Raw genomic sequence first — 25,769 nt, 5'->3', positions numbered from 1 at the left:
CTAGAAATTAACAGTGGGTCACACTAAGAAATAAGAAATCCACCTGTGCGCATGCTGATGAATATGTTGCATGACTGCATGAAAAAAGTGTCAGCAACTTGGCAATAGCTATGAAGACAGATAGATGTCAATGCAGTGGCAGGATGAGTCTATAGCCAACTTTATTCAAGTACACATTGTATATTGTTGAAATAGACACATTAGGAGCTCATGCCAGGTCTTGTTTTATGGCTAGCATGATGTATATTTTACCAATTGTCTAGACTTGTCTAAACACCTAGCTAGGAATTTCTTTTCTGAAATGTCCTGTCAATTTTATACAGCTTTAACACAAGGTAAACCTGAAATTATGACCTAGTTATTATACCTCTTGGCTTGTCATTAATAAACCTTAACATCACCCTTTAGCTAAATTAGCTTTTGAGGTATTTGGTCAATGCTTTGCAATTTAAATAAAATCCCCAGCAACAGTACATGGCTTGTATCTACCCAAGCACTAGTGGTTCAATGTGAACCTGGCCTAAGTGATCAAATATTGCTCAATGGCAAGAAGGATGGTATCAAGGCCTTCAAACCCCTTCAATATGATCACTCATAGTCAGAAGCCACAAAGGGTTTTTACATCGGGCAAAAAAAATAAAAAGTTTAGAACTGCAAAAGACTGATCTGTTTATATTAAAATGTATTGCACTCACACAATAGGGACTGGATCACTAAGTGAAAAACTGCTGATTATCTGGCGGGTGTGATGACAGGCCCCTTCCAACGTGTTTCGTCAGTAGGCAATCATCGTTATGAGAAGGCTTTTTGTCTAACTTCAGCAGTCCCTTGAGCTCTTTTTAAAGGGTGGTGTTAGCTCAATTTAGTGGTACCTATTAGTTACAAATCCTCCTCCACCCCCCCCCCCTCTTCCCCGATGACTGACTGCTTTGGTACTTTTCTTCTGTTATGGTTAAACATCGTCCTGCACTGTACAATAAAGAAAATGGGATTATTTACACACCTGTAAAATCGTTTTCTTGAAGTAAATATAGGATACAGGACCGTCCCCTCTATGCTGTTGGTCCTTCATCACTAGTTACAGTAAAAAATTGAGGATCACATGGTGGGAGGAGTTATGAGGTAGAGTCTAAAGCTTTGAGTGGATTTGTCAGGTTCACCTTCAGGTGATTGGACACTATCTCCTGTACACAAAGAAAAGGATCTTACAGGTATGTTTAACAAATCCAATTTTCCAACATATAGCCTGTTTGTAAGAATCCCTAATATAATGTATTTTTTCTGTAAATAATTTTGCAGTGCAATATAGGTTTGTTGCTTTTCTTTTCGTTTTCAGAAGGAATCTTATTCAGTCTTGTCTAACGCAACATTTAGATGCCAAAGAGTGAATTTTCTATTTTTTATTTTTTTTTTATTTTTTTTAATGTGTACAAATTTAGCTGCTTGGTTATGCTTTGCTATGTGTTGGCCTCTTAAAGAGTAACTCCTCCTTTTGTTGAGAGGAAAAAAACATTCCCCTCTAGGTGACCCATGTACCTTGCAAGGATTTTAACAAACTGTTGCAGATTTCTATCTTTTTGTTATTCTGAAGAAATCACTGTTTGTCTGTGTCCATGTGGAAAGTGAATCTAATGGGAGTGGTTTCAAAATTATCAATCAGCTGCTGCACCTGCAGGGCTCTAATGAGAAAAGTGGCAGGGTTTTCCCTTTTAGACATGATTTCCTATTGGGAAGTGTAAAGAGGGCTGCTATCCTGAATGAATTCCCATTCTTTCAGACACTCCCGTACCAGCTAGGGACTTTGTGACTACAGTATAGCCCTTTTCGCCTGAGTCGATCGTTCCCGAAATCCTAGCGAGCATAGAAAAAGAATAAAGCAACCCAGCAATTGTATATCCAAACATCAGTCGAAACTAGATGAAGAGGGGTAGGACTGCAGTATTTTAACTGTTTCAAACTGGAGATTCAGAATCATATGCCCATTCCTGGTCCTGTTTTAATTTGACATTGCAGATAAGGTTGCATTACCAGCTAACTTCACATCTAATCTGTACAATGCAAATAGTGCTGTAGACTGGCATTACCCCTGTTTATTTACAGTATCTTTCACCTTTCTTTATAGTGCAAGCATTCAAGGATACAGTACTTTTTCAGAATTATTATTCATATGAGGTGTAACAGCATGTAACTATTATGATGAATGCAAGTTTCTCATGTGATCATATCTCCGAAATCAATCTCTGATGAAAGTGTGTCTTTTCTTTTTGCTTAGGACAGATAGGCCATTTGAAAACTTCAACAGCACTTGTCCTGATTTGAGAAAGAACTTAAAGCAGAACTCCGGACTCTTTTTTTTTTTTTTTTTTTTTTTTTTTCATGGCTGGATCACTGCTCTGTCTTTTTTTGATATCACATATTTTAGTTACCCAGATGGTACAGTCTCACTGTACCTGCTCTCGCTCTACCTGCAGCTGTTATACAAAAAAGGGATTGTCATTTGTATGCCCCCCTTGGCCATTCACAGAACTGTGTATTCCTGGTTAGGCCCCTTTCACACTTATGCGGTCTAAAAGTCACGCAATTTTACCGCAATTTTTATTGCCGCGATTTTGACTGGACTTGAAGCAATTCCTATGCTATGGACCTCAAAACGCTTCAAAATCGGCCCGCAGGGACTTCTTTGAAGTCATTGCGACTTCTTTGAAGACGGTACTCATTGTAAATCATGGAGTACAACTTGTCATGCGACTTTGCAGTCCCAAATTGCAGGGCAAGCTGCACAAGTGTGAAAGGGGCCTTACTGCCCATTCACCGCTGGTATATGTTCAGAAAACATGAGGGGGCTGAAAATCTATAATTTGGACAAACAAATGGAACTGCCCTGCTCTCCACTTGATTTATGGACAACTTGTAAACATCACTCCTGTGTGTGACATACACTGAGCTATATACAGTTGTGCTCATAGGTTTACATACCCTGGCAGAATTTATGATTTATTTTTCAGAGAATATGGATGATAAAAAACAAAAACTTTTCTTTCACTCATGGTTAGTGTTTGGCTGAAGCCATTTATTATCACCCAAATGTGTTTACTCTTTTTTAAATATTATATAATGAAAACAGAAACTATATATGTGTGTGTGTGTGTGTGTGTGTGTGTGTATGTATGTATGTATATATAATATAAACATTCCCACCACTTTAGCATTTTAGAAAAATAGCTGTCTCTTCAAACTGGGTTTCATTTGTAGCAATTTAGTATTAGGAAATATTTCAGGAAATTACATTGGTTAATTTTAAAAGGTGTTTTCTTGGGGACCAGGTTGTCAGCATGCAAAATAATGACAGCTGGAGCCTAGCTTTTAAAGTGGTTGTAAACCATTGAATGAGAAATTAACAAAGCATATCCTTCTATAGTGTGTACTTAATCCTTGGATTAATGCCTTAATCCAAAGCACCAAGTATCATTTCTATCTTCTTTCTGCATGAGCCGCTTCTGATCATTTATCATAACACCAAATCCTTAGAGATGACATGCTTCCCCTTGAGCACACAGCAGGGGATTGACAGCCCTATTTATGCAAGTTTCCCTATGAGACTGTGTAGAGTGGGGTGTTTATTCCCTCCACTCAGGTCTCAGATTACACTCAGCTCTGTGCTGTGCAGTGTGTGACATCCGATCCCTGCCTTCTAAAGGTCAGGAATGCTGTGTGAAAGGTACACTTTGAATGGCAATAGGGAAGAAAGTACAGCAGATAAACAGGTACAAATTATAGGGGGATTTGCTTTATCTCTATGTATCACCTAAGGCTAGTCAATTCAGTTTATTTGTAAGGGTTTACAACCACTTTAACTCCTATGAGGCCTTTCTGTTTTTATAAATGCAATAACTTGTCTTTTAAAAGCTGCATATTGGTCCTGGACTGTCTGGCTACCAAATTCTAACATGATATGTCAACCACAAGAGATAAGAGCACAAAGGTCTGTTTCTGTAAAGTTGTGCTTTAAATATATAAAGCAAAAACAATGTAAGCATGGGATCAATAACTGCAAAAACCAAAAATACGTCAAATCTTTGGGGCCAAGAGTTCATCATGTTGAATTATGTCATGCAGCACAGAAAAAAACAAAATGAATCACAAGGTGAAACCTCACTATCCCAGGCAACAATAACAGATATGTTTCAGAAAAAAAACAGGTGGCTAAAATCTGATGGAAGATCCCAACTGCTGGACAGAATAATCATAGAGATGATGGTGAATGATAACCAGCCATTTACAATAGTGTCTGACTCTGGATTTAAGCGGTTGATATCCATAGTTGAGCCAAGGTACACACTGAAGAGTGACAAATTTTATCGGACTGAAATGCTGGAAAAGATTCACCAAAAGGTCATTGAGAAAGTAAAGGCTATGCTGCAAGCAGAGAATGCTGGCCCCTCACTCTCATTCACGACTGACTCAGGATAAACAGAATCACGAATGAGTCTTACATGCCACTTCATTGACCGTGGATGGACAAGAAGGCATTTGGTGTTGAATACAAAAGTGATGCAAGGATCCCACACTGGGGATTACATTAGAGAAATGTTTCCAGGCATGCTATAAGAATGGGGAATCACCAAAGACTGAGTGATGCTTATTCTTCGAGACAGCGGAGCGAACATGGTTAAAGGTATGAGACTTGCTGAAGTGTCAGACCTCAGTTGGATGGCACACACCCTCCAACTTGTGGTAAATAATGGTCTGTCAAACTAGAAAGCTTTGCTTGACATAATTGGCATGCTGAAGAAGTGCGCAGGCCATTTCCACCATTCAATCCTTGCCAAGCAGCGACTGAGGTGCAATCAGGAAGACCTTGGCCTACCTAAAAACGACTTAATTCAGGCTGTTCCAACACGATTGAACTCAATACTTCACATGCTGCAAAGAATGCTTGAGCAGAAGCAAGCTCTTACCATATATTCAGGTGAATATGGACTTGGAGGACATTCTTGTCCTACTGCTGATCAGTGGGACATTGTAGCCAATGTCATTGAGACCCTCCTCCCCATAGAGGAAGTGACACTAGAGGTGAGTCATTACGACTCATCTGTGATCCCATGTGTGAGAATGCTGAAGATGCTTCTTCAACAGAATGAAGGACCAACACACGTGGCATTAAAACATGTAGGCAGGCCATGAGGGACAGCCTCGCCAAACGTTTTGAGAAGCATGAAGAGAATAAAAATGTTGTGCTTGCATGTCTTTGTGGATCCTCGATACAAGAACCATCCTTTCTCTTCTGATGTATTGGCCAAGGCAAAACAATGGCTGACAGAAGGTCCAGTAGGTTCCTCCTGCCGAAAAGAAAAGTCAAGAAGAGAAGGTTTCTAATGTGGAAGAGCAGGATGCAGGAGAAAAATGTCCAAAAAGACAACGGACAGAAGAGAAACTTCATATGGGTTATTGTTTGTAGAATTTTGAAGAAAATAATGAATTTTATCCATTTTGGAATAGGGCTGTAACATAACAAAATGTGGAATAAAGTGAAGCACTGTGAATACTTTCCGGATGCACTGTATATAGAACAATAAAAGTTAAAAATGCATGTTTAACTGCTGCTGAGACAGAAAATTCCAGAATTCAGTCCTGTTGTCACTTATTGGTGGATAACCAGACAGTATTTTGGAGACCACACGGGGCTTAAGGGAATATAAAAAAATTAACGGCAAGCATGTAATGGCTCTCTAAATACAGAGCCAGCAGTACCATCCACTGTGCCATTAACAGAGTTTATACTTATACTATGTAATTTGTTTAATTACTGCCTTTTAAGAGCAACAATAATTATATATAAAATACGCAACGCTTCCATTACGCTTGCTTTTCTTATAGAAACTGGGGATTGCAAATTAAAGAAAAATATTATATATGTTTTTTTTTTAATTTGGGTTTATTGAAAGGGTCATTGGGTGCTTGAAGGGGGTGATTAACTGAACTACAATTTACTAGGAATTCGCTGTTTGTCCCGCATGCAGACCCTATGAGATGAAATGGGTAACCGCTGGCCATATACCCATATTCCTTGATGAAAATTTAGATAGCAAACCCACTTTGTTGTTTTATTCATGAACCTAAAATAATTTACCGTTTTTGTTTTTATCAGTTTACAACATGGTAATCTAGCTTCAGGTGTGGAATATCTGTTACCATTTATTTTATTTAAAGTTTTTTGGAATCAGCATAGATTAATAGAAAAAGACAGTTTTGAACTTTTTAATTGCTTTATTTAAAAGTTTCTTTGCCACTGTCTCAGCTTGGAAATTTGCCAACATTTGAACTGGTCCTACCTGTTTGTGCTGCATTTTTCAGTTAGGAGTGAAACTTGTAAATGTCTTTGTAAGCGGAAAGCACAAAAGAGCATGTGTAAAGCAGTGAAGGTGACATTCCATCACACATTCACTGGTGGTGGATCAGTCACTGCCATTTTTTAACACATGCACAAGGAAGATTCCCCTGCATTGAATGTTAAGATTACCTGCTTTATGTGCTCAGTAGTGGTTGACCTCCCTTTTTTTTTTTTTTTTTTTTTTTTTTTTTTTTATGCATGAGTTGAGGTGAACCTGTTGTAAAATTTTCAAGTCTACTTGAATAAATTCCAAACATACAGTATATCTATTTATTAACCACTCTACAACCGCTCACAGTAATACTACTGCGGCAGAGTGGTTCGTTATCGTCCAGCCACGTAGTATTAACGTGATTGGACACTCCCCCTTCTGGGCGGCGCTTGCGCGCCGCCGGAGGCTCGCTCCCGCTGTTTTCATTCACAGCGGGAGTCGGGCCAGGGGAGGAGCAGCGGCGATCGCCGCTGCTCTTACCCGATCGTCGGGGATCGAGTCTGGAGATCCGCCCGCTGTGTGTAAACACAGCGGGCGGATCTCCATAGTGACAGGGAGTGACAGATCGGACTGTTCAGCATAGCTGGACATCCGATCTGTCCATGACTCACTCAGTCACCTCCCCCCCTACACGTCAGTAAGCACCAGGCATACATTAACCCCTCCCTCTCCAATAAAATTAACCCCTTCCCTGCCAGTGTCATTTTTACAGTAACAGTGCATATTTATAGCACTGATTACTGCAGTAATGTCACTGGTACCCCCAAAAGTGTCAAAAATGTCAGTCAGGGGTCCGGTCTGTCCGCCGCAATGTCGCAGTCCCGCAAAAAAAATCGCAGATCGCCGCCATTACGCGTTAAAAAAAAAACACCAAAAATGACAGAAATCTTTCCCTTTGTTAGTAAACGCAATAACTTTTGCGCAAACCAATCAAAATACGCTTATTGCGATTTTTTTTTACCAAACATATGTAGCATAAAACAAATTGGCCAAAAATTTTTAAAAAAATTGGTTTTTACATCTTTTTTGGGGGGAATTTCATATAAAAAAATGTTAAAAATATTGTTATTTTTTCAAAATAAACGCTCTTTTTTTGTTTATAGCGCAAAAAGTAAAAATCGCACAGGTGATCAAATACCACCAAAAGAAAGCTCTGTTTGTGGGAAAAAAAGGACGTAAATTTCGTTTGGGTACGGCGTCGCACGACCGCGCAATTGTCAGTTGAAGTCGCACAGCGCCGAATCGCAAAAAGTGGCCTGGACGGAAGACGGCAAAATCCTCCGGTGGTAAAGTGGTTAAGCAGTAATTTATGACCTTCACCAAACATTTAGGGTCCTCTTGCCCCGACATAACTAAACTAGTTACTACCATTTATTCACGCGTGCAGGCTGCTGGGATTGACCCCTTCCACCTGGCACAACGGAGATGAGCGGACGGAGTTGATCCCCTAAGAAGTTGGTTCGCATGGGCGTTGACCCTGTGACTGCTTGCCCCCGATGTGGTTGTTTGGGAGCGGATCTTTTACATATGTTCTGGACCTCAAATAACAGTATTTGCTTTTTTTCAACAACACACTTCATCTGCCTGTGCCTCATACCCCGTAAGTTTGACTGTTGGGTATCCTCAATGACTTGTTCATCGGACACATGCTAGAACATTAATCCGTGTGTTGTTATTCTATGCTAGGAAATTGATTCTGCTAAGAAACCTAGGGTACAACATTTTTATAGTCTGGTGAACTGAGACATACCGATTTTATAAGTTGATATATAAGGCTTGCCCTAATAAGTTCTCTAAGATCTGGCAGTCCTGGTTGGATATTGCGCATTCCTTTTCGAAAGATTCTCCATTATCTCAATACACGTAATGACTAGAGTATGGTCGAGACGAGTCCTCTGGGTAATACCATCTAAAAGGTAGTTTCTCATCTCCCCCGGTGGGAGCATTGGGAGGTGTGGAGGGTGGTGTGTAAATGTTTTGTGTATCATGTATATGTGCTAGGATGGTTGGTTGTCTTGTTTCACTTAATCTGTAGATACAACAGATGGTAGTGCTATTTTTTTGGGCCAGTTGCGGCCCTAACAACATTGTGTATTATACCTCCCGGAGGGGGAAGCAATCCTCTCATTTCAGCACGTTGGTTACTTATTGGCTTTGTACTGATCCTTGTGTTCTCTATCCCCATATGCATCTACCTCTGTATAATGCATAGAATCTCTGTTGGACTGTTTTTTGGAAAATTGTAAAATAAACCCTGAAAAAAAAAAATAGGGTCCTTTTCACACAGGCTTTCCGCCCGACGGACTCCGTTTTGCTCCGCCGATCCCCGATAAGCAAGTGGATGACAGGTCCGTCTCCGCTCACTGTGCTGAGATAGACTTTTAAGATCCCCTCTCTCTCCTGTATGGGAGATCGGTTGAAAACGGACCGCCTGTCGGTTTTCATCCGATCCTATCCTCCAGACGGATGGAAAATTGGGTTTCCATCCGTCTGGATTTCACAGACGGGATCGGATTAGGTGTCAGCAGACATGTCACCGCTGACATCCGCTACTCCATAGGGGTGAATGGAGGATCCAATGAGGTCCGCCTGAAAAACCGGACCTGATCGGAAAGCCTGTGTGAAAGGGGCCTTACTGCAGGTAAATCTCCCCGGGGCATGTGTTTTACACTAGTGATTGATTCACCTGCAGTGAATATCCCATTAACTACTACATTGCCATAATATCACTATGTAAAGCAACAATACATGATCTAATATAAAAGCAGGCCTTGAACTCTAGTGAAATGCTAAGGCCGGCCATACACTAGTAGATTTTTCTCAGTACATTCGACAACTTGATGAGCATCATTAGAAAGTGATTTCAAATTGTTTGCTTTTAGCATTTTCTTTTGGAACAGATGCAATTTCCCAAACAGAACAACATATACTGTTAGAAATCTGTTCTAGAAAAATAATCCACTCTACTCCCTTGAATTTTACTACAGTATAAAATGACTATCGATTTGACCTCGCTAACAATTAGAAAATCGAGTGAACATGTTAGCTGCAGGCAGGAAGAAGCATTTGAGAATTTGAGATCAGCATGTGTACACACAGCATAGAATGTTAAATTACTGCACTGTATTATTTCTGGTACACACTGGCCCACTATCAGCCAGTATTGCCTGGTTCAACAGAAACCATCCAACATTTGGCCAGTATGTACAACAGCCTGCCCGATAGAAGCCGGCCTGACGAGCATTCTGGAAAAACAGCTGCCGATCAGCATCGGATCAGCGCTTGCAGCCCCGTGTCTCCAGCGCTGCCTGGTGTGTTCTGTGAGCGTTGACCAGTGTGTTCTGGCAGGGGGGCGTCCCCCTGTCAGAACACAATAGCTTAGCGGTGGAGATCGTTAAAAGAATGGGTGCAGCGCTAAAGTGCCAAAGTATAAATATCCAAAAAAGAGAGTCTGCATATAGTCCTGCTGGTTGTATCAGTAAGTGTCCATGCTACAAAGGTGGTCTGGCTGGATTGGAAAAAGGTGTCCCCACCACCAATAGCACCAAAAAAACTGACCCTTACCATCAGACTGTAAAGACTAGACCAGACGACAATCCCACACGCTGACTCCAGATTATCCCTGAGTTTCCACCGATGATCAGTAAACACACAGGATAGTGGACAGATGAATCATGATCCTTAAAGATGGCCCCAAAGGGGAAAAAGAGAGCTCATAGTGCAGTATGTAAATCAACCATAATTTATTAAAACAAAAATACATGCACTCTCATAATTCAGGATTACTTAAGTGTGCATAGGTGGTTTCCTTCCAAGAAGATGGCCGCTGCGTCCTCCAGCGCGATGACGTCACATGCCTTGTTACCCGCCCTGCCCGTTGTACTATCATCGAAAAATAAGTACAGCGAGCGCCTCGCCCACTAGGTTGAACAAAAAAAATGGACTGATGTGACCATAAGATCCAGGGGAGTCATTTTTGGTCTAAAAAGAAGATCCTGACCCTAAAAATATGGTTTCAGCCATTTGACAAAGTAGGTCCACTTTAAAGTTTATGTAAATTCTCACCTTTTATAAAACACGTTCAGTTAAAAATCAGAATGAAAGGCAAAATATAAAAACATTATAAATTCCCCCCCCCCCCTCCTTTTTATATAAAAAAATAAAAAAAATTGTATCATTGGATTAGCTCCCAGCACAGCTAGAAAACTGATCACACTGTGTTCTCATCTGGAAGTTTACGACCTCAATTCTAGCAGCGCAAAATCCTACCATACAATAAAGTGCATTCGTGACTAATATAAAATAATACTCCTGTGCGTTTTAAAGTGCCCTAGTGAAAAATGAGAGGTCACCCCCTTTTTTATGAACCATATATCCAAATGCTAAGACTCAAATACAATACTGTGCAATTCTCAAATATTAGAGCTTTTTTGTGACATACCAACCCTTTACAGAAATAAATAAAAATAAATAATCATAAATAATCGTGCAGAATTTTCCAATAAAGTGCTTCTGTGCTCCGTGCAACTCAGGTTATTCACTCAAAGTCCAGTGCATATATAACCTATAATGTCCCAGTGAAATAATCCCAACCATGCAGGGGAGCAGTGATGGTGAGTATCTTCTAGTCACTCGTGCAGGGATGGCCGGAGTTAAAGCTTACCAGATGTAGTTGATCCCTGTTACCATATGGCAACCTGGATCATATAACGCTTGTTTAAGTATTCCAATGTTAGGGTACACTCTTGTCCACTCTCCTGGGTATCGGGGTGACCTGTATATCTCGGGGTGGGTATTAAAGCAAAAACAAGGGACTTCTCATGGTGTAGTATTTTTCATATGTCTAATCCATTTATTAAATTAATTTAAAAGCATGTAACCAACAATGTATCAATGCCCTAACGGCAACATGTAGCTAGACAGCGGAATGCACCATTACCGGATGGAGGGTACACCGAGCTCTTCAGGATGCAAAGTTTGTTTCTTCCTGGAGTACGGTCCGACACCCGGCGTGCGTTCCACGGCTATAATCCACAACTTGACATGTTTCGTCATTACGTTGACGTCTTTGGAAGCTCCAAGTAATTAAGGCAGCACAGTTCCTGCCAAGGGCTACCAGGATTTGGGGTCCCTGTAGCACTGTATCCTCCTCTGATTGTTTTTAAAGCTACTACATTGACTCCTTCACACGTTAACCTATACTATAACTTACTTTAAGCTCCTGAAGAAGCACTTTGGTGCAAAACATGTAGAGCTCCAATCTGCCCCAACCTCAAACACTGAGCCCGTCCAGACACTGATGGCCACAATTCACTGGCGCATTGATTATAGTTATGTTGGGGCTTTGTTGGTTGTTTTGTTGAAGGCTATGCCTTATTTGGAGTAGTATGCTATTGTGTGAATTTTAATTTACACCACTATGCTTTAATCAATTTGCAATAAAATTTATACTTTGAGACTTTTGTGTACTTTGGTGTCTATAGTCCATAAGGGCTCACTAACAAAAATTCGCTTTCACTTTTGAGATGTGGCTCCTCCTCCCTCCCCCCTCCTCTCAAATTGCTTGACAGCTCAAACTAATGCTGGTAACCAATAACGTATCTTCACACCATACATGCACAATCTGCTGAGGTGGTAAATTGTTTTCATGGGGGCACAGTAGATACGAGATTGCTAAGTGGAAATTCAGTTGATTGGTTTAGAAGGTTAACTTACAAACTTTAAAATATCTATTCTTTCCAGTGAGGAGTTTTTTAAGCTTTGGCATTATGGGAATATATACTGTATTTTCTGGCGTATGACTACTTTTGAACATCAAAAAAATCCCCCAAAAATGGGAGGTCGTCTTATACGCCGGGTATAATATCTCCAAGGTAACCTAAGTATAAGTATTACCGGTAGATCATGTAATAGGGGGGTCGTCGGTAAATGATGGATATTATTTACAAAGCTATCACACTTGTAGTACCATCAAATGTAAAAGCATTTTATTTGTACAAACTGCTGTTAATGTGGTCAATGCTGTAATTCTGGTAATTGGATGTCTTGTGGTTAAAAAACAAGCATAGATGGACAAAGATATTCAGGTATAGGAGTAGTAATTGGAGATAGACTGAGGAAAAATGACATCTACTATAGTCTAAAGAATTACATTTTTATTTCTACATTCATTTGATTATTTATGTATGTATTTATTTATTTTTGTAGCCCAATGGAGACATGAAACCATCCATCCCTGTCCATCTCAATGAATCGTTTGGGGAAGAAATAAATGCATTTTTAATTGATGAAAAAGAGCTTTACACCTATGATGACCTTACCAAAGTAAACCCTGTGACCACTAAAACAGGTAAAACATTCATGTTTTAATAATGTAGTAATACAGACATGCAAAATGTGTAGTATGTCTGGGCAAACTAAGAAGATAAAATAACATTCAGTACATCTCTGCAAACATTCACTTTATTACTCCGAGTGATATCCCATTTAAAACATTGCAAGTACTAAAAAATAATTTTTGATCTTGCTAGCAATCTAGTGAGCTCCTAGGTACCAGTAGTGCGATAACAGCACTACCACGGCTGCACTGAAATCCAGGGCTGTGTTGTCATCCCTGTTTAGGTTTCCCTGCAGGACTACAGAACACCACCTTCTCCCCTCATCTCTATATCAAAAGCAAGAGGTGGTTGCTATTGATATGTTAAACTTCCCTGAAAACTAAGCACTTCCAGCTCCCATCTTCACTCAGTCTTCCTTCTAGGTTTCTCGACTCCGGCTGTGTGACTGGTCAGAGCCGTGATGATGTCACTGCCACGCATGCGCATTGAAGCCGCCATTTACGCCACAGGACTCTGAAGGAACAGCCCGAATGGCATCAGTGATGTCATTGGCTGAATGCACCATAAATATTTCCTAAACAGTGCACGTTTAGGAGATCTTTACAGTAGCTATAGGTAAGCCTTACAGGCTTACCTGTAGGTAAAATTCAGAGATGGGAGTTTACTCCAACTTTAAATTGGCTCTAGTATGTAAATGTGCCTTAAGGACCTTTTTAGATTGTAAGCTCCTTGAGGGCAGGGACTGATGTAAATGTACAATCTATATGTAAAGCGCTGCACAAGTTGGTGGTGCTATAAAAGTACCCAAAATAAATCAGTAAATAACTAAGAATGGAGACTGCAGAGGAGTGTGTCGGCAAGAGGCAGAGGGAGGGTAGTACACTGATCTTCCCAGCGATTGGCTATTTGTGTGTGGAGGGGGGAGAATTGGGGGACAAGCAGGCTGTTCTCCCAGCATAGCCACAAAAACTGGTCATGCTGAGATGGATGTACTGTCATGCCTAGCGTGGTTCGTTTGCAATAGGAAAACAAAGGACTGGCAGGAGCACCAGGTATTCCACATAAAGAAAGAAATGCAAAAACAGCAGGTTACTTTTTAACACAAGTACATGGTACAACAGGCATCTAGAATATGAAATGTTCTAACATTCTTTAACCACTTTACCACCGGAGGATTTTCCTGCTAAAAGACCAGGGGTTTTTTTGCGATTTTTTTACTGCGTGACTTTAACGGACAATTGCGCGGTCGTGCGACGCTGTACCTAAACGAATTTCACGTCCTTTTTTTCCCACAAACAGAGCTTTCTTTTGGTGGTATTTGATCACCTGTGCGATTTTTTGATCACGCGCTATAAACAAAAAAAGAGCGTAATTTTTGCAAAAACAACAATATTTTTCACTTTTTTTTATATGAAATTCCCCCCCAAAAAAATGTAAAAATCAAAATTTTTTAACATTTCCGGCCAATTTGTTTTACGCTACCTATGTTTGGTAAAAAAAATCGCAAAAAGCGTATTTTGATTGGTTTGCGCAAAAGTTATCGCGTTTACTAACAAAGGGAAAGATTTTTGTCATTTTTGGTGTTTTTTTTTTTTAACGAGTAATGGCGGCGATCTGCGTTTTTTTTTGCGGTACTGCGACATTGCGGCGGACAGATCGGACCCTTGACTGACATTTTTGACACTTTTGGGGGTACCAGTGACATTACTGCAGTAATCAGTGCTATATATATGCACTGTTACTGCAAAAATGACACTGGCAGGGAAGGGGTTAACTTTATTGGACAGGGAGGGGTTAAGTGTGTCCTAGGGGCGTGATTCTAACTGTGCAGGGACAGGTCTACTAGTGTAAAAACAAAGATCAACAGTTCTACATAGTAGAACTGTCAGATCTTCACTTTTACACAGGGAGAACAGACAGGCGGCTTGTTTACATAAGCCGCTCTGTCTTTCTCCGGCTGTACCGGCGATCGTAGTGTGACCGGCGGATATCGGGTCCGCCAGTCACACTCCCGCACTCCTCCGTGAACGAGCCGAGGTGGGCGCGCGCCTCAGCGGGCGCGCGCCTCAGCGGGCGCGCGCCCGCCCGCCTCAGCGGGCGCGCGCCCGCCCGCTATTGGCTCTAGAAGGAGTGACAGGCGAGTGACGTAGACCTACGTCACTCTGCCTGGCCGGGGCCGACTGCCGCAGTAAATATACTGTGCGCAGTCGGCAAGTGGTTAAGGGCTCGTTCACACCGGAACACGGCGTGGGAAACATTCTGTGCATGTAATTCCAAATGCACTGGGTGTGCAAACTGCTGCAGGTGCCAGTAGATTCCTAATGACACCTCAAATGCAGATGGTGCATTTGCCTGCGCCGGATCACATGCTATCGCAATACCATGCAATCGGGTTGCAGTGAATTTTTAAAAGCAGTGCAAGCACTACTTTTGCTGCGATCCACTGCAATTTCAGCACATTCAAATAAATGGAGGGAAAATCTCATCATGCTGCATAGCACAGGAATGTGATTTCCTGTGCAATTTCGGTGTGCACTACAGTGCATCCGGAAAGTATTCACAGCGCTTTACTTTTTCACATTATGTTACAGCCTTATTCCAAATTAGATTAAATTCATTTTTTTCATCAAAATTCTACAAACCATAATGACAACATAAAAGAAGTTTTTTTTTTTTTTGTTTTTTTGTTTTTTACATTTTTGCAAATTTATTAAAAATAAAAAACGAAAAAAAATCACATGTACATAAGTATTCACAGCCTTTGCTACTTTTGGAATCACCTTTGGCACTAATTACAACCTCAAGTCTTTTTTGAGTATGATGCTACAAGCTTGGCACACCTATTTTTGGGCAGATTCTGCCATTCTTCTTTGCAGGACCTCTCAAGCTTCATCAAGTTGGATGAGGAGCATTGGTGCATTTTAGATCTTTCCAGAGATGTTCAAGGCTGGGCTCTGGTTGGGCCACTTAAGGACATTCACACAGTTGTCCCCTAGCCACTTCTTTGTTATCTTGGCTCTGTGCTTAGGGTCATTGTCCTGTTGAAAGATGAACCTTTACCCAAGTCTGAGGTCCATAGCGCTTTGGAGCAGGTTTTCATCAAGAATGTCTCCGTACATTGTTATCTTCATCTTTCCCTCGATCCTGACTAGTCCTCCAGTTCCTGCTGCTGAAGAAAATCCCCACAGCATGATGCTGCCACCACCATGCTTCACTTTAGGGATGTTATTGCCCAGGTTATGAGCGGTGCCTGGTTTCCTCCAGACATGATGCTTGCCATTTAGTCCAAAGAGTTCAATCTTTGTTTCATCAGACCAGAGAATTTTGCTTCGCATGGTCTGAAAGTCCTTCAGGTGCCTTTTGGCAAACTCCAGGCAGGCTGTCATGTGCCTTTTACTGAGGAGTGGCTTCTCTCTGGCCACTCTATCAAACAGGCCTGATTGGTAGAGTGCTGCAGAGATGGTTGTTCTTCTGGAAGGTTCTCCTCTCTCCACAGAGAAATGCTTGAGCTCTGTCAGAGTCCCCATCGGGTTCTTGGTCACCTCTCTGACTAAGGCCCTTTTACCCCGATCGCTCAGTTTGGCTGCGTGACCTGCTCTAGGAAGAGTCCTGGTGGTTCCAAACTTCTTACATTTACAGATGATGGAGGCCACTGTGCTCATTGGAACCTTCAATGCTGCAGAATTTTTTCTGTACCCTTCCCCAAATCTGTGCCTCGATACAATCCCTTAAGGCCCGTACACACGTACCGATCGTCGGCATACAAACGTCGGTGGACGAAGGATCTGCCGATTGTACGCGTGTTAGTATGGTGCCTCCGACAGATGTCTGCGCACAATCCGCGGACAAAAGTCTTTCTTGCAAACATGAAAATTTTTGTATGCCGACACCAGAACGGACGATTGTTCGCCTGTCAGTACACAATTCGGCCGACAGACCGCAGATTTGCAAGACTGGGCATGCTCAGAAAATAGAAAACACAGGGAAAGTTAACCATTACATGACATCACTTCTGCAGTCGGCGGACAAAATTCTTGTGCTGTCCTTGTGCTGTCTTTGCACTTTTCAGCAGACACCGACATCCCGGGGAGAAAAGAGGAACATTTGTATGCCGACCATCGGTACGTGTGTACGGGGCTTTAGACTTCTTGGTTTGGTTTGTACTCTGACATGCACTGTTAACTGTGGGACCTTTTATATAGACAGGTGTGTGCCTTTCCAAATCCTGTCCAATCAACTGAATTTACCACAGGTGGACTCCAATCAAGTTGTAGAAACCTCTCAAGGATGATGAGTGGAAACAGGATGCACTTGATCTCAGTTTTGAGTGTCATGGCAAAGGCTGTGAATACTTATGTACATGTGATATATATATATATATATATGTATGTATATGTATGTATGTATGTGTATATATATATATATATATATATATATATATATATATATAATATAATATATAGTTTTTTTTTTTTTTTTTATAAATTTGTAAAGATTTCAAACAAACCTCTTTCACGTTGTCATTATGGGGTATCGTATGTAGAATTTGTAAGGAAAATAATGAATTTAATCCATTTTGGAATAAGGCTGTAACATAACAAAATTTGGAAAAGTAAAGAGCTGTGAATACTTTCCGGATGCGCTGTAAAATGCACTAAACAAACATAAACTGTAATGTTTGGTGATATTGTTTTAAAAGAAATACTATTACATTTTTGCATGGAATCCATTGACAAAAAACATAATTGGGTAAACGAAATGTGTGTGTGTGTGTGTGTGTGTATGTATGTATATGTGTGTGTGTGTGTGTATATATATATATATATATATATATATATATATATATATATATATATATATATATATATATATATATATATATATATATATATATATACACACACACCTAAAATATAATATGTTTTTTTTTGTGTCGGATAAAAAAAAAGAAAAAAACAAAAACTGAAAAATATTAATGGTTAAAAAAATGGAAATAGGCAGAAAAAAATTAAGGGGAGGAGAGGGAAAAAGGAGTTCATTACGGTAAACCAAGGGTTAATAAGGGGTGAACTAGAAACAAATTTTTCTATTTATTTTTAAAATCTATTTTATTTTTTTAACTGGTGAGGTCACTTTAACTGGAATCATATGTCACTCCTTTGATCTGCAGTTGAATGTAATAGAATAAATACAGTGTAACAATATTGTTACTTTGTATTTCTTGATCTCGTTTTTGAGCAGTGTTTTATAAAAAGTATGGTTTATTAATTTTATTCTATTAATACCAAGCACAGCTAGTTTCATAAAAATGGGCATAAGTTTAACATGTAAAGGAATGGAAAAATGTGTTAGCTGTAGGCAACACAGATATTTCTTCTTTTAGACAAAACCTTAAAGTAGAACTATAGACAAAACTTTTTTTTTTTTCATTTTGGATAGAGCAAGGGAGGGTTATAAGTTATAACCCCTGTCAGATTTGTTTTCGACATCTGTACCCCAATGCAGAGATTTCCCTTCACTTTCTGGCCGATAGCCAAACCGGATGTGAGAGGACATCCCTGCAAATTAAGGGAAATCATTGCCTTTATTTATACTTTAAGGCCCCTTTCAAACTTGCCGCTCTGTCGGCGGACTCCGTTTATCTCAACGGGGGATCGATCCGCTGATCCCCCACTGAGCAGGCGGATGGCAGCTCTGTCGCCACGCTGTGTGCAGAGACAGAGCTGTCAGGTCCCCGCTGTTCTCTATGGGGGAATGGGAACGGACTGCCTGGCCGTTCTCATCTGATCCGATTCGCCAGACAGATGGAAAATAGGGTTTCCATCCGCCCGGATTTGAAGGATCGGATCGATTTTCAGCGGACATGTCTCCGCTGACATCCGTTGCCCCATAGAGATGCAAGGGACATCCGTTCAGATCCGCCTGAAAAACTGACAGGCGGATCTGAACGGTCCACAAGTGTGAAAGGGGCCTAACTTTTACCTCCGTTTGAACTACTGAATTAATTGATGAGTGACCATATGGTGCCTGCTGTGGTACCGATTTGCAGCAGGAACAAACTAATCAGATCTGGTTTTGCAAATGGTCCCTGCTACCTACATTCCCCATAGAAATCAACAATTTTTATGTCACTGTGAACATGGCTAGACTGGGATGAAGATGATTTTCTCTTGCTGGTGAACTACTGTAATGTATATTTTAAAGGTTTTTTTTTTTTAGAGACTTGTGTTTTCTTTCAGTATTGAAATGTCTTCAAGCAAGATATGCAGCAGAACTGTTCTATACCAATGCTGGGTGTACAGTTATTGCAGTTAATCCTTTTCAGCCAGTAAATAAATTGTACAGTAATGAAGTCATGAAGCAGTATCACAGTGCACCTCAGCCTCAGGTAATTATAAATCCACTTTTTTTTATTCCTTACAGCAACTGATTTTAAAGAACTTATCCACCCAAAAGTCTTGTCTTGTTTTATTTATAGGTGAAGTAGAATGGGCTAAGTCTCCCTATGGCTGGCTGGCAATGCCTTTAGCCATAGTTCTCTACTCGTTTTTAATTAATTGTTAAAACGTTTCTGTGTTATTCATGTTTGTGTTGGGAAACGATCTATCTACTTTCATGGCTGCATTGCAGTATGGTAATTTATACAACTCTAAACTAGCATGTAATATATTTGGAGCATGTAGGCTTCTGCACTGTCCTTTGATTTAGGCCTCATGCACACTGGACGTTTTTACAGCTGCTGTTAGCAGCGTCAGACGTTTTTTTTTGCAGCTGCAGAACGCCCATCCATGTTATTCTATGGCCTCATGCACACATAGAGCTTTTAGGAGCTCCAAGTGGCATAGGCGTTTTACAGCTCCAAAAAAATCCCAGGAACTGTGGGTTCAGGAGCTCCAGCGTCAAGCTGCAAAAAACGTCTGACGCTGCTAAAGGCTCCATAAGGCTCCATAACGTTGCTTAACGTGCGTTAAGCCACGTTATACGTTTTTTTTCTTCCATTCAAAATCAATGGTTCCCTATGGGAGCCTATTGATTTGAATGGAAGTCACACCGCAGGTCGTATCGGGGTGATCCGACTTGCGGTGCGACCTGCACTGTGAGAATCTTGAGGGGGAACTCCACGCCAAAATGGGGAAAAAAAACGGCGTGGTGTTCCCCCCCAGGTTCCAAACCAGGCCCTTCGGATCTGGTATGGAATTTGAGGGTAGCCCCGCGCCGAAAAAACGGCGTGCGGTCCCCCCCAAAATCCATACCAGACCCTTATCCGAGCATGCAGTCCGGCATGCCAGGAAAGGGGAGGGGACGAGTGAGCGGCCCCACCCCCCCTGGATCATACCAGGCCACACGCCCTCAACATGGGGGGGTGTGGGTGCTTTGGGGCAGGGGGGGCTCTGCACCCCGCACCTCAAAGCACCTTGCCCCCATGTTGATGAGGACAAGGGCCTCATCCCCACAACCCTGGCCGGTGGTTGTGGGGGTCTGCGGGCAGGGGGCTCATCGGAATCTGGAAGCCCCCTTTAACAAGGGGGCCCCCGATCCCGGACCCCCTCCCTATGTGAATGGGTATGGGGTACACTGTACCCCTACTCATTCACCCCATAAAATGCAGTGTATGGAAATAACGACAGGAGACGTTTTGGAAAATGTATTAAAAATCTTCATCCGGCTCTTGTCCTCTCCGGGGGTCTTCTCCTCTCCGAGGGTCTTCTGCTCTTTTGCTGTCCGCCCTTCTTGTCTTCTCCTCTCCGGGGTCTTCTGCTGTCTTCTGCTCTTTTGCTGTCCGCCCTTCTTGTCTTCTCCTCTCCGGGGGTCTTCTGCTGTCTTCTCCTCTCCGGGGGTCTTCTGCTGTCCGCCCTTCTGCTGTCCAATCTTCTTGTCTTCTCCTCTCCAGTCTTCTGCTCTTTTGCTGTCGGCTGTCCTTCTTCCTCCGGTCCTCCTCCTCCGACGTCTTCAGCGATTATGCCGGCCTCTGGTCTCTGCAGCTTATTATATAGCCATTAGGGGCGTGGTCGCCAGATGACGTCATCTGGAGACCACGCCCCCTTGTGTCACAGATGACGTCATCTGTGACACAAGGGGGCGTGGTCTCCCGATGACGTCATCTGGCGACCACGCCCCTAATGGCTATATAATAAGCTGCAGAGACCAGAGGCCGGCATAATCGCTGAAGACGTCGGAGGAGGAGGACCGGAGGAAGAAGGACAGCCGACAGCCGACAGCAAAAGAGCAGAAGACCGGAGAGGAGAAGACAAGAAGATTGGACAGCAGAAGGGCGGACAGCAGAAGACCCCCGGAGAGGAGAAGACAGCAGAAGACCCCCGGAGAGGAGAAGACAAGAAGGGCGGACAGCAAAAGAGCAGAAGACAGCAGAAGACCCCGGAGAGGAGAAGACAAGACAAGAAGGGCGGACAGCAAAAGAGCAGAAGACCCTCGGAGAGGAGAAGACCCCCGGAGAGGACAAGAGTCGGATGAAGATTTTTAATAAATTTTCCAAAACGTCTCCTGTCGTTATTTCCATACACTGCTTTTTATGGGGTGAATGAGTAGGGGTACAGTGTACCCCATACCCATTCACATAGGGAGGGGGTCCGGGATCGGGGGCCCCCTTGTTAAAGGGGGCTTCCAGATTCCGATGAGCCCCCTGCCCGCAGACCCCCACAACCACCGGCCAGGGTTGTGGGGATGAGGCCCTTGTCCTCATCAACATGGGGGCAAGGTGCTTTGAGGTGCGGGGTGCAGAGCCCCCCCTGCCCCAAAGCACCCACACCCCCCCATGTTGAGGGCGTGTGGCCTGGTATGATCCAGGGGGGGTGGGGCCGCTCGCTCGTCCCCTCCCCTTTCCTGGCATGCCGGACTGCATGCTCGGATAAGGGTCTGGTATGGATTTTGGGGGGGACCCCACGCCGTTTTTTCGGCGCGGGGCTACCCTCAAATTCCATACCAGATCCGAAGGGCCTGGTTTGGAACCTGGGGGGGAACCCCACGCCGTTTTTTTCCCCATTTTGGCGTGGAGTTCCCCCTCAAGATTCTCACAGTGCAGGTCGCACCGCAAGTCGGATCACCCCGATCCGACCTGCGGTGTGACTTCCATTCAAATCAATAGGCTCCCATAGGGAACCATTGATTTTGAATGGAGGCAGAAAAAAACGCTGCTAACAGCTACTGTGGCCAAACGTGCAATAACGCTAGTAGAAAAAGCTACTGAAAGCACGTTTTTACAGCTGCTGTTTCCCGGCGTTATGTAAACAGCTTTGGAGCACGTTTTTATGACGCCCTGTGTGCATGGAGCCTTATTGTTACATTTGCAGAAAATATCTACTTTATTTACCTGAAAAAAGATTTCTGTTGCCTATGAATGAGGACTATAGCAGCACAGCATATGAGACAAAAACCAAAAAGATAAAATTATAGCCTTTTTTTTTTTTTTTTTTTTTACAATGTTAAAAAAGAATAAAAAGAATAATAGTTGCACATGTTTTGGGGAAGTTAAATCCTCTTAATGTGAATGACCGCCCGATGAATACTCCTATACAGTCATGGTAACAGTCCAGTATAGGTGAGAGAGGTTCTCCTAGTGCCTGTAAGGTCAAAGTGTTTTACCAAAGGTTTGGCTTCCTCTGGACCCAGGCAACTAAACAGGTCAAACTATACAGAACACATATAATAATATATAAAGAACATAAATAATATACAGAAATAATTCTTACAAAGCTGTTCTCTGCTCACTCACAGCTGCCAAAAAAAAAAAAAATCTAAATTTTAACATTTTAGGCCAATTTGTTTTCTGCTACATATTTAAAAAAAAAAATTGCAATAAGCGTATTTTGATTGGTTTGCGCAAAAGTTGTCACGTCTACTAACTACGGGAAAATTGATGTCAAGCTGTTAAATTTGATGTTATTACTCTCATACTGGTCACTAGAAGTTCAACATGGCACCTCATGGCTATGTACAGTGTGTGTATGTATGTATGTATATGTATACAGTGCCTTGCAAAAGTATTTGGCCCCCTTGAACTTTGCGACCTTTTTGCCACATTTCAGGCTTCAAACATAAAGATATAAAACTGTAATTTTTTTTGAACAATCAACAACAAGTGGGACACAATCATGAAGTGGAACGAAATTTATTGGATATTTCAAACTTTTTTAACAAAAAACTGGAAAATTGGGCTTGCAAAATTATTAAGCCCCCTTAAGTTAATACTTTGTAGCGCCATCTTTTGCTGCGATTACAGCTGTAAGTCTCTTGGGGTATGTCTCTATCAGTTTTGCACATCGAGAGACTGAAATTTTTGCCCATTCCTCCTTGCAAAACCGCTCGAGCTCAGTGAGGTTGGATGGAGAGCGTTTGTGAACAGCAGTTTTCCACAGATTCTCGATTGGATTCAGGTCTGGACTTTGACTTGGCCATTCTAACACCTGGAAATGTTTATTTGTGAACCATTCCATTGTAGATTTTGCTTTATGTTTTGGTTCATTGTCTTGTTGGAAGACAAATCTCTGTCCCAGTCTCAGGTCTTTTGCAGACTCCCATCAGGTTTTCTTCCAGAATGGTCCTATATTTGGCTCCATCCACTTTCCCATCAATTTTAACCATCTTCCCTGTCCCTGCTGAAGTAAAGCAGGCCCAAACCATGATGCTGCCACCACCATGTTTGACAGTGGGGATGGTGTGTTCAGGGTGATTAGCTGTGTTGCTTTTACGCCAAACATAACGTTTTGCATTGTTGCCAAAAAGTTTGATTTTGGTTTCATTTGACCAGAGCACCTTCTTCCACATGTTTGGTGTGTCTCCCAGGTGGCTTGTGGCAAACTTTAAACGACACTTTTTATTTAAAATCTTTAAGAAATGGCTTTCTTCTTGCCACTCTTCCATAAAGGCCAGATTTGTGCAGTAAAAGACTGATTGTTGTCCTATGGACAGAGTCTCCCACCTCAGCTGTAGATCTCTGCAGTTCATCCAGAGTGATCATGGGCCTCTTGGCTGCATCTCTGATCAGTCTTCTCCTTGTATGAGCTGAAAGTTTAGAGGGACGGCCAGGTCTTCGTAGATTTGCAGTGGTCTGATACTCCTTCCATTTCAATATTATCGCTTGCACAGTGCTCCTTGGGATGTTTAAAGCTTGGGAAATCTTTTTGTATCCAAATCCAGCTTTAAACTTCTCCACAACAGTATCTCGGACCTGCCTGGTGTGTTCCTTGTTCTTCGTGATGCTCTCTGCGCTTTAAACGGACCTCTGAGACTATCCCAGTGCAGGTGCATTTATACGGAGACTTGATTACACACAGGTGGATTCTATTTATCATCATTAGTCATTTAGGTCAACATTGGATCATTCAGAGATCTTCATTGAACTTCTGGAGAGAGTTTGCTGCACTGAAAGTAAAGGGGCTGAATAATTTTGCACGCCCAATTTTTCAGTTTTTTTATTTAACAAAGTTTGAAATATCAAATAAATTTCGTTCCACTTCATGATTGTGTCCCACTTGTTGTTGATTCCTCACAAAAAATTACAGTTTTATATCCTTATGTTTGAAGCCTGAAATGTGGCAAAAGGTCTCAAAGTTCAAGGGGGCCGAATACTTTTGCAAGGCACTGTATTTACATACGATGGGTCTTCAAAAAGTTTCTTCTTCTCTCTTCTTTCTTCACGCATGCGCGCCACCGGCGACCCATTACTGCAGTGGTTATACACAGCGGGAGCTGATCTGCGGTTACTGTGGACTTGATGTCAGCCGGCACCCGCCGATCATCAGGTAGAGAGCTAGAATGGCAAACTGCCTATATAAACAATGTGGCTTGCTGTTCTGTCAGTAGGGAAGGCATTAATCCTGTGTTCCTGCAAAGAAGAAACATGGTTTAATGCCCTCCCCCCAGTAAAAGTACCTCCCACGCTGTACACAAGCACTGACTAGGCACACCGTTAGCTCTTTGGTCACCCCTGATGTTAACCCCTTCCCAGCCAGTGTCATTAGTACAGTGGCAGTGCATATATTTTAGGTCTGATCACTGGATTAGTGTCACTGGTTCCTCAAAGTGTCAGGTGTCCAATTTTTCTGCTGAAATATCGCAGTCCCACTATAAGTCATTACTAGCAAAAAATAAATAAATCCATAAATATATCCTGTAGTTTGTAGAGGCTATAACTTTTGCGCAAACCAATTAAAACACACTTATTGGGATTTTTTTTACCAAAAATATGTAGCAGAATACATATTGACCTAAAATGATGAAGAAATTTTATTTGGGTACAGCGTCGCATGACCGCACAATTAGTGGTTAAAGTAACGCAGTGCTGTATTGCAAATAATGGCCTGGTCATGAAGGGGGGGGGTATCTTTTCTGGAGGTCAAGTGGTTAATAGAGTTAAAAAAGAAAAGGGCGGACACTTTAAGTACTACACACACACACATTATAAATCCTTTTTTTTTTTTTTTTTTGTCTGTAAGTGGTACATGATCTCTGTTCTCAGCAGGGGCTTGGAGAGGTGGGGGTGGAGACTGCAGGTGGTGTCAGCATGAGGCAGAGCGCGCAATGCACTGATCTTCCAAGTGAAGAGCTGTGAAAGGAGGCGAGGAGGACGTGTCAGCACAAGTCTTGGCCATTGGAGGACAGGCAGTCTGTTCTTTCAGCACTGCTAGGAAACTGATCACACTGGGATGAATGTGCTTCCATGTCCCAGGATGAGTTTGAAATAAGAACAGGGAGACTGGAAGAATCACCAGGTATTTCACACAAAGGAAGAAATACAAAGAGAACAGGATACCTTTTTAACACAAGTACATAATACAACATAGACCTATCAGGAATGTGTTGGGGGTAACAAAACACTTTAAGTTTCAATATAGAGAAAGTCAAAGGTTTGCAGGTAGGTATATCCCTAACCTTTATCCAGGCAATAGGTACAGGTTGCTGTATTGTGAAAGGCTGAGGGCGGTATTGCATGTTACTATATCTCCTGAAGAACCAGGTATTTCTTAAGCACTCAGGGGGCATTGCATTGTTTCATTGCATCAGCTTTACAATTAATGAAGGAATAGTGACT

At 42.0% G+C, this 25,769-nt stretch overlaps 1 protein-coding gene and 1 pseudogene across 2 annotated transcripts in view; both read left to right on the top strand.

The window, feature by feature from the left end:
- Positions 1-4,482: 4,482 nt before the first annotated feature.
- LOC309548083 (zinc finger BED domain-containing protein 4-like) lies at positions 4,483-6,163 on the top strand (annotated as a pseudogene). Its single transcript has 2 exons — positions 4,483-5,073; positions 6,149-6,163. The product of its transcript is annotated as a zinc finger BED domain-containing protein 4-like (transcript).
- Positions 6,164-12,594: 6,431 nt separating this feature from the next.
- Positions 12,595-25,769, top strand: part of MYO19 (myosin XIX) — an 87,604-nt gene continuing 74,429 nt past the window's right edge. Inside the window, exons 1-2 of the mRNA XM_082244793.1 lie at positions 12,595-12,732; positions 18,961-19,109. Coding sequence (XP_082100919.1) covers positions 12,603-12,732; positions 18,961-19,109 — 279 coding nt within the window. The 5' untranslated portion in view covers positions 12,595-12,602. The remainder of the gene's footprint in view (positions 12,733-18,960; positions 19,110-25,769) is intronic.

This window comes from Pelophylax lessonae, assembly GCF_965119305.1.
Source record: "Pelophylax lessonae genome assembly, chromosome: 2".
NCBI classification, from domain to species: Eukaryota; Metazoa; Chordata; class Amphibia; order Anura; family Ranidae; genus Pelophylax; species Pelophylax lessonae.
Note: the sequence above shows the minus strand (reverse complement) of the source record. Positions and strands in the feature narration are given on the sequence as shown.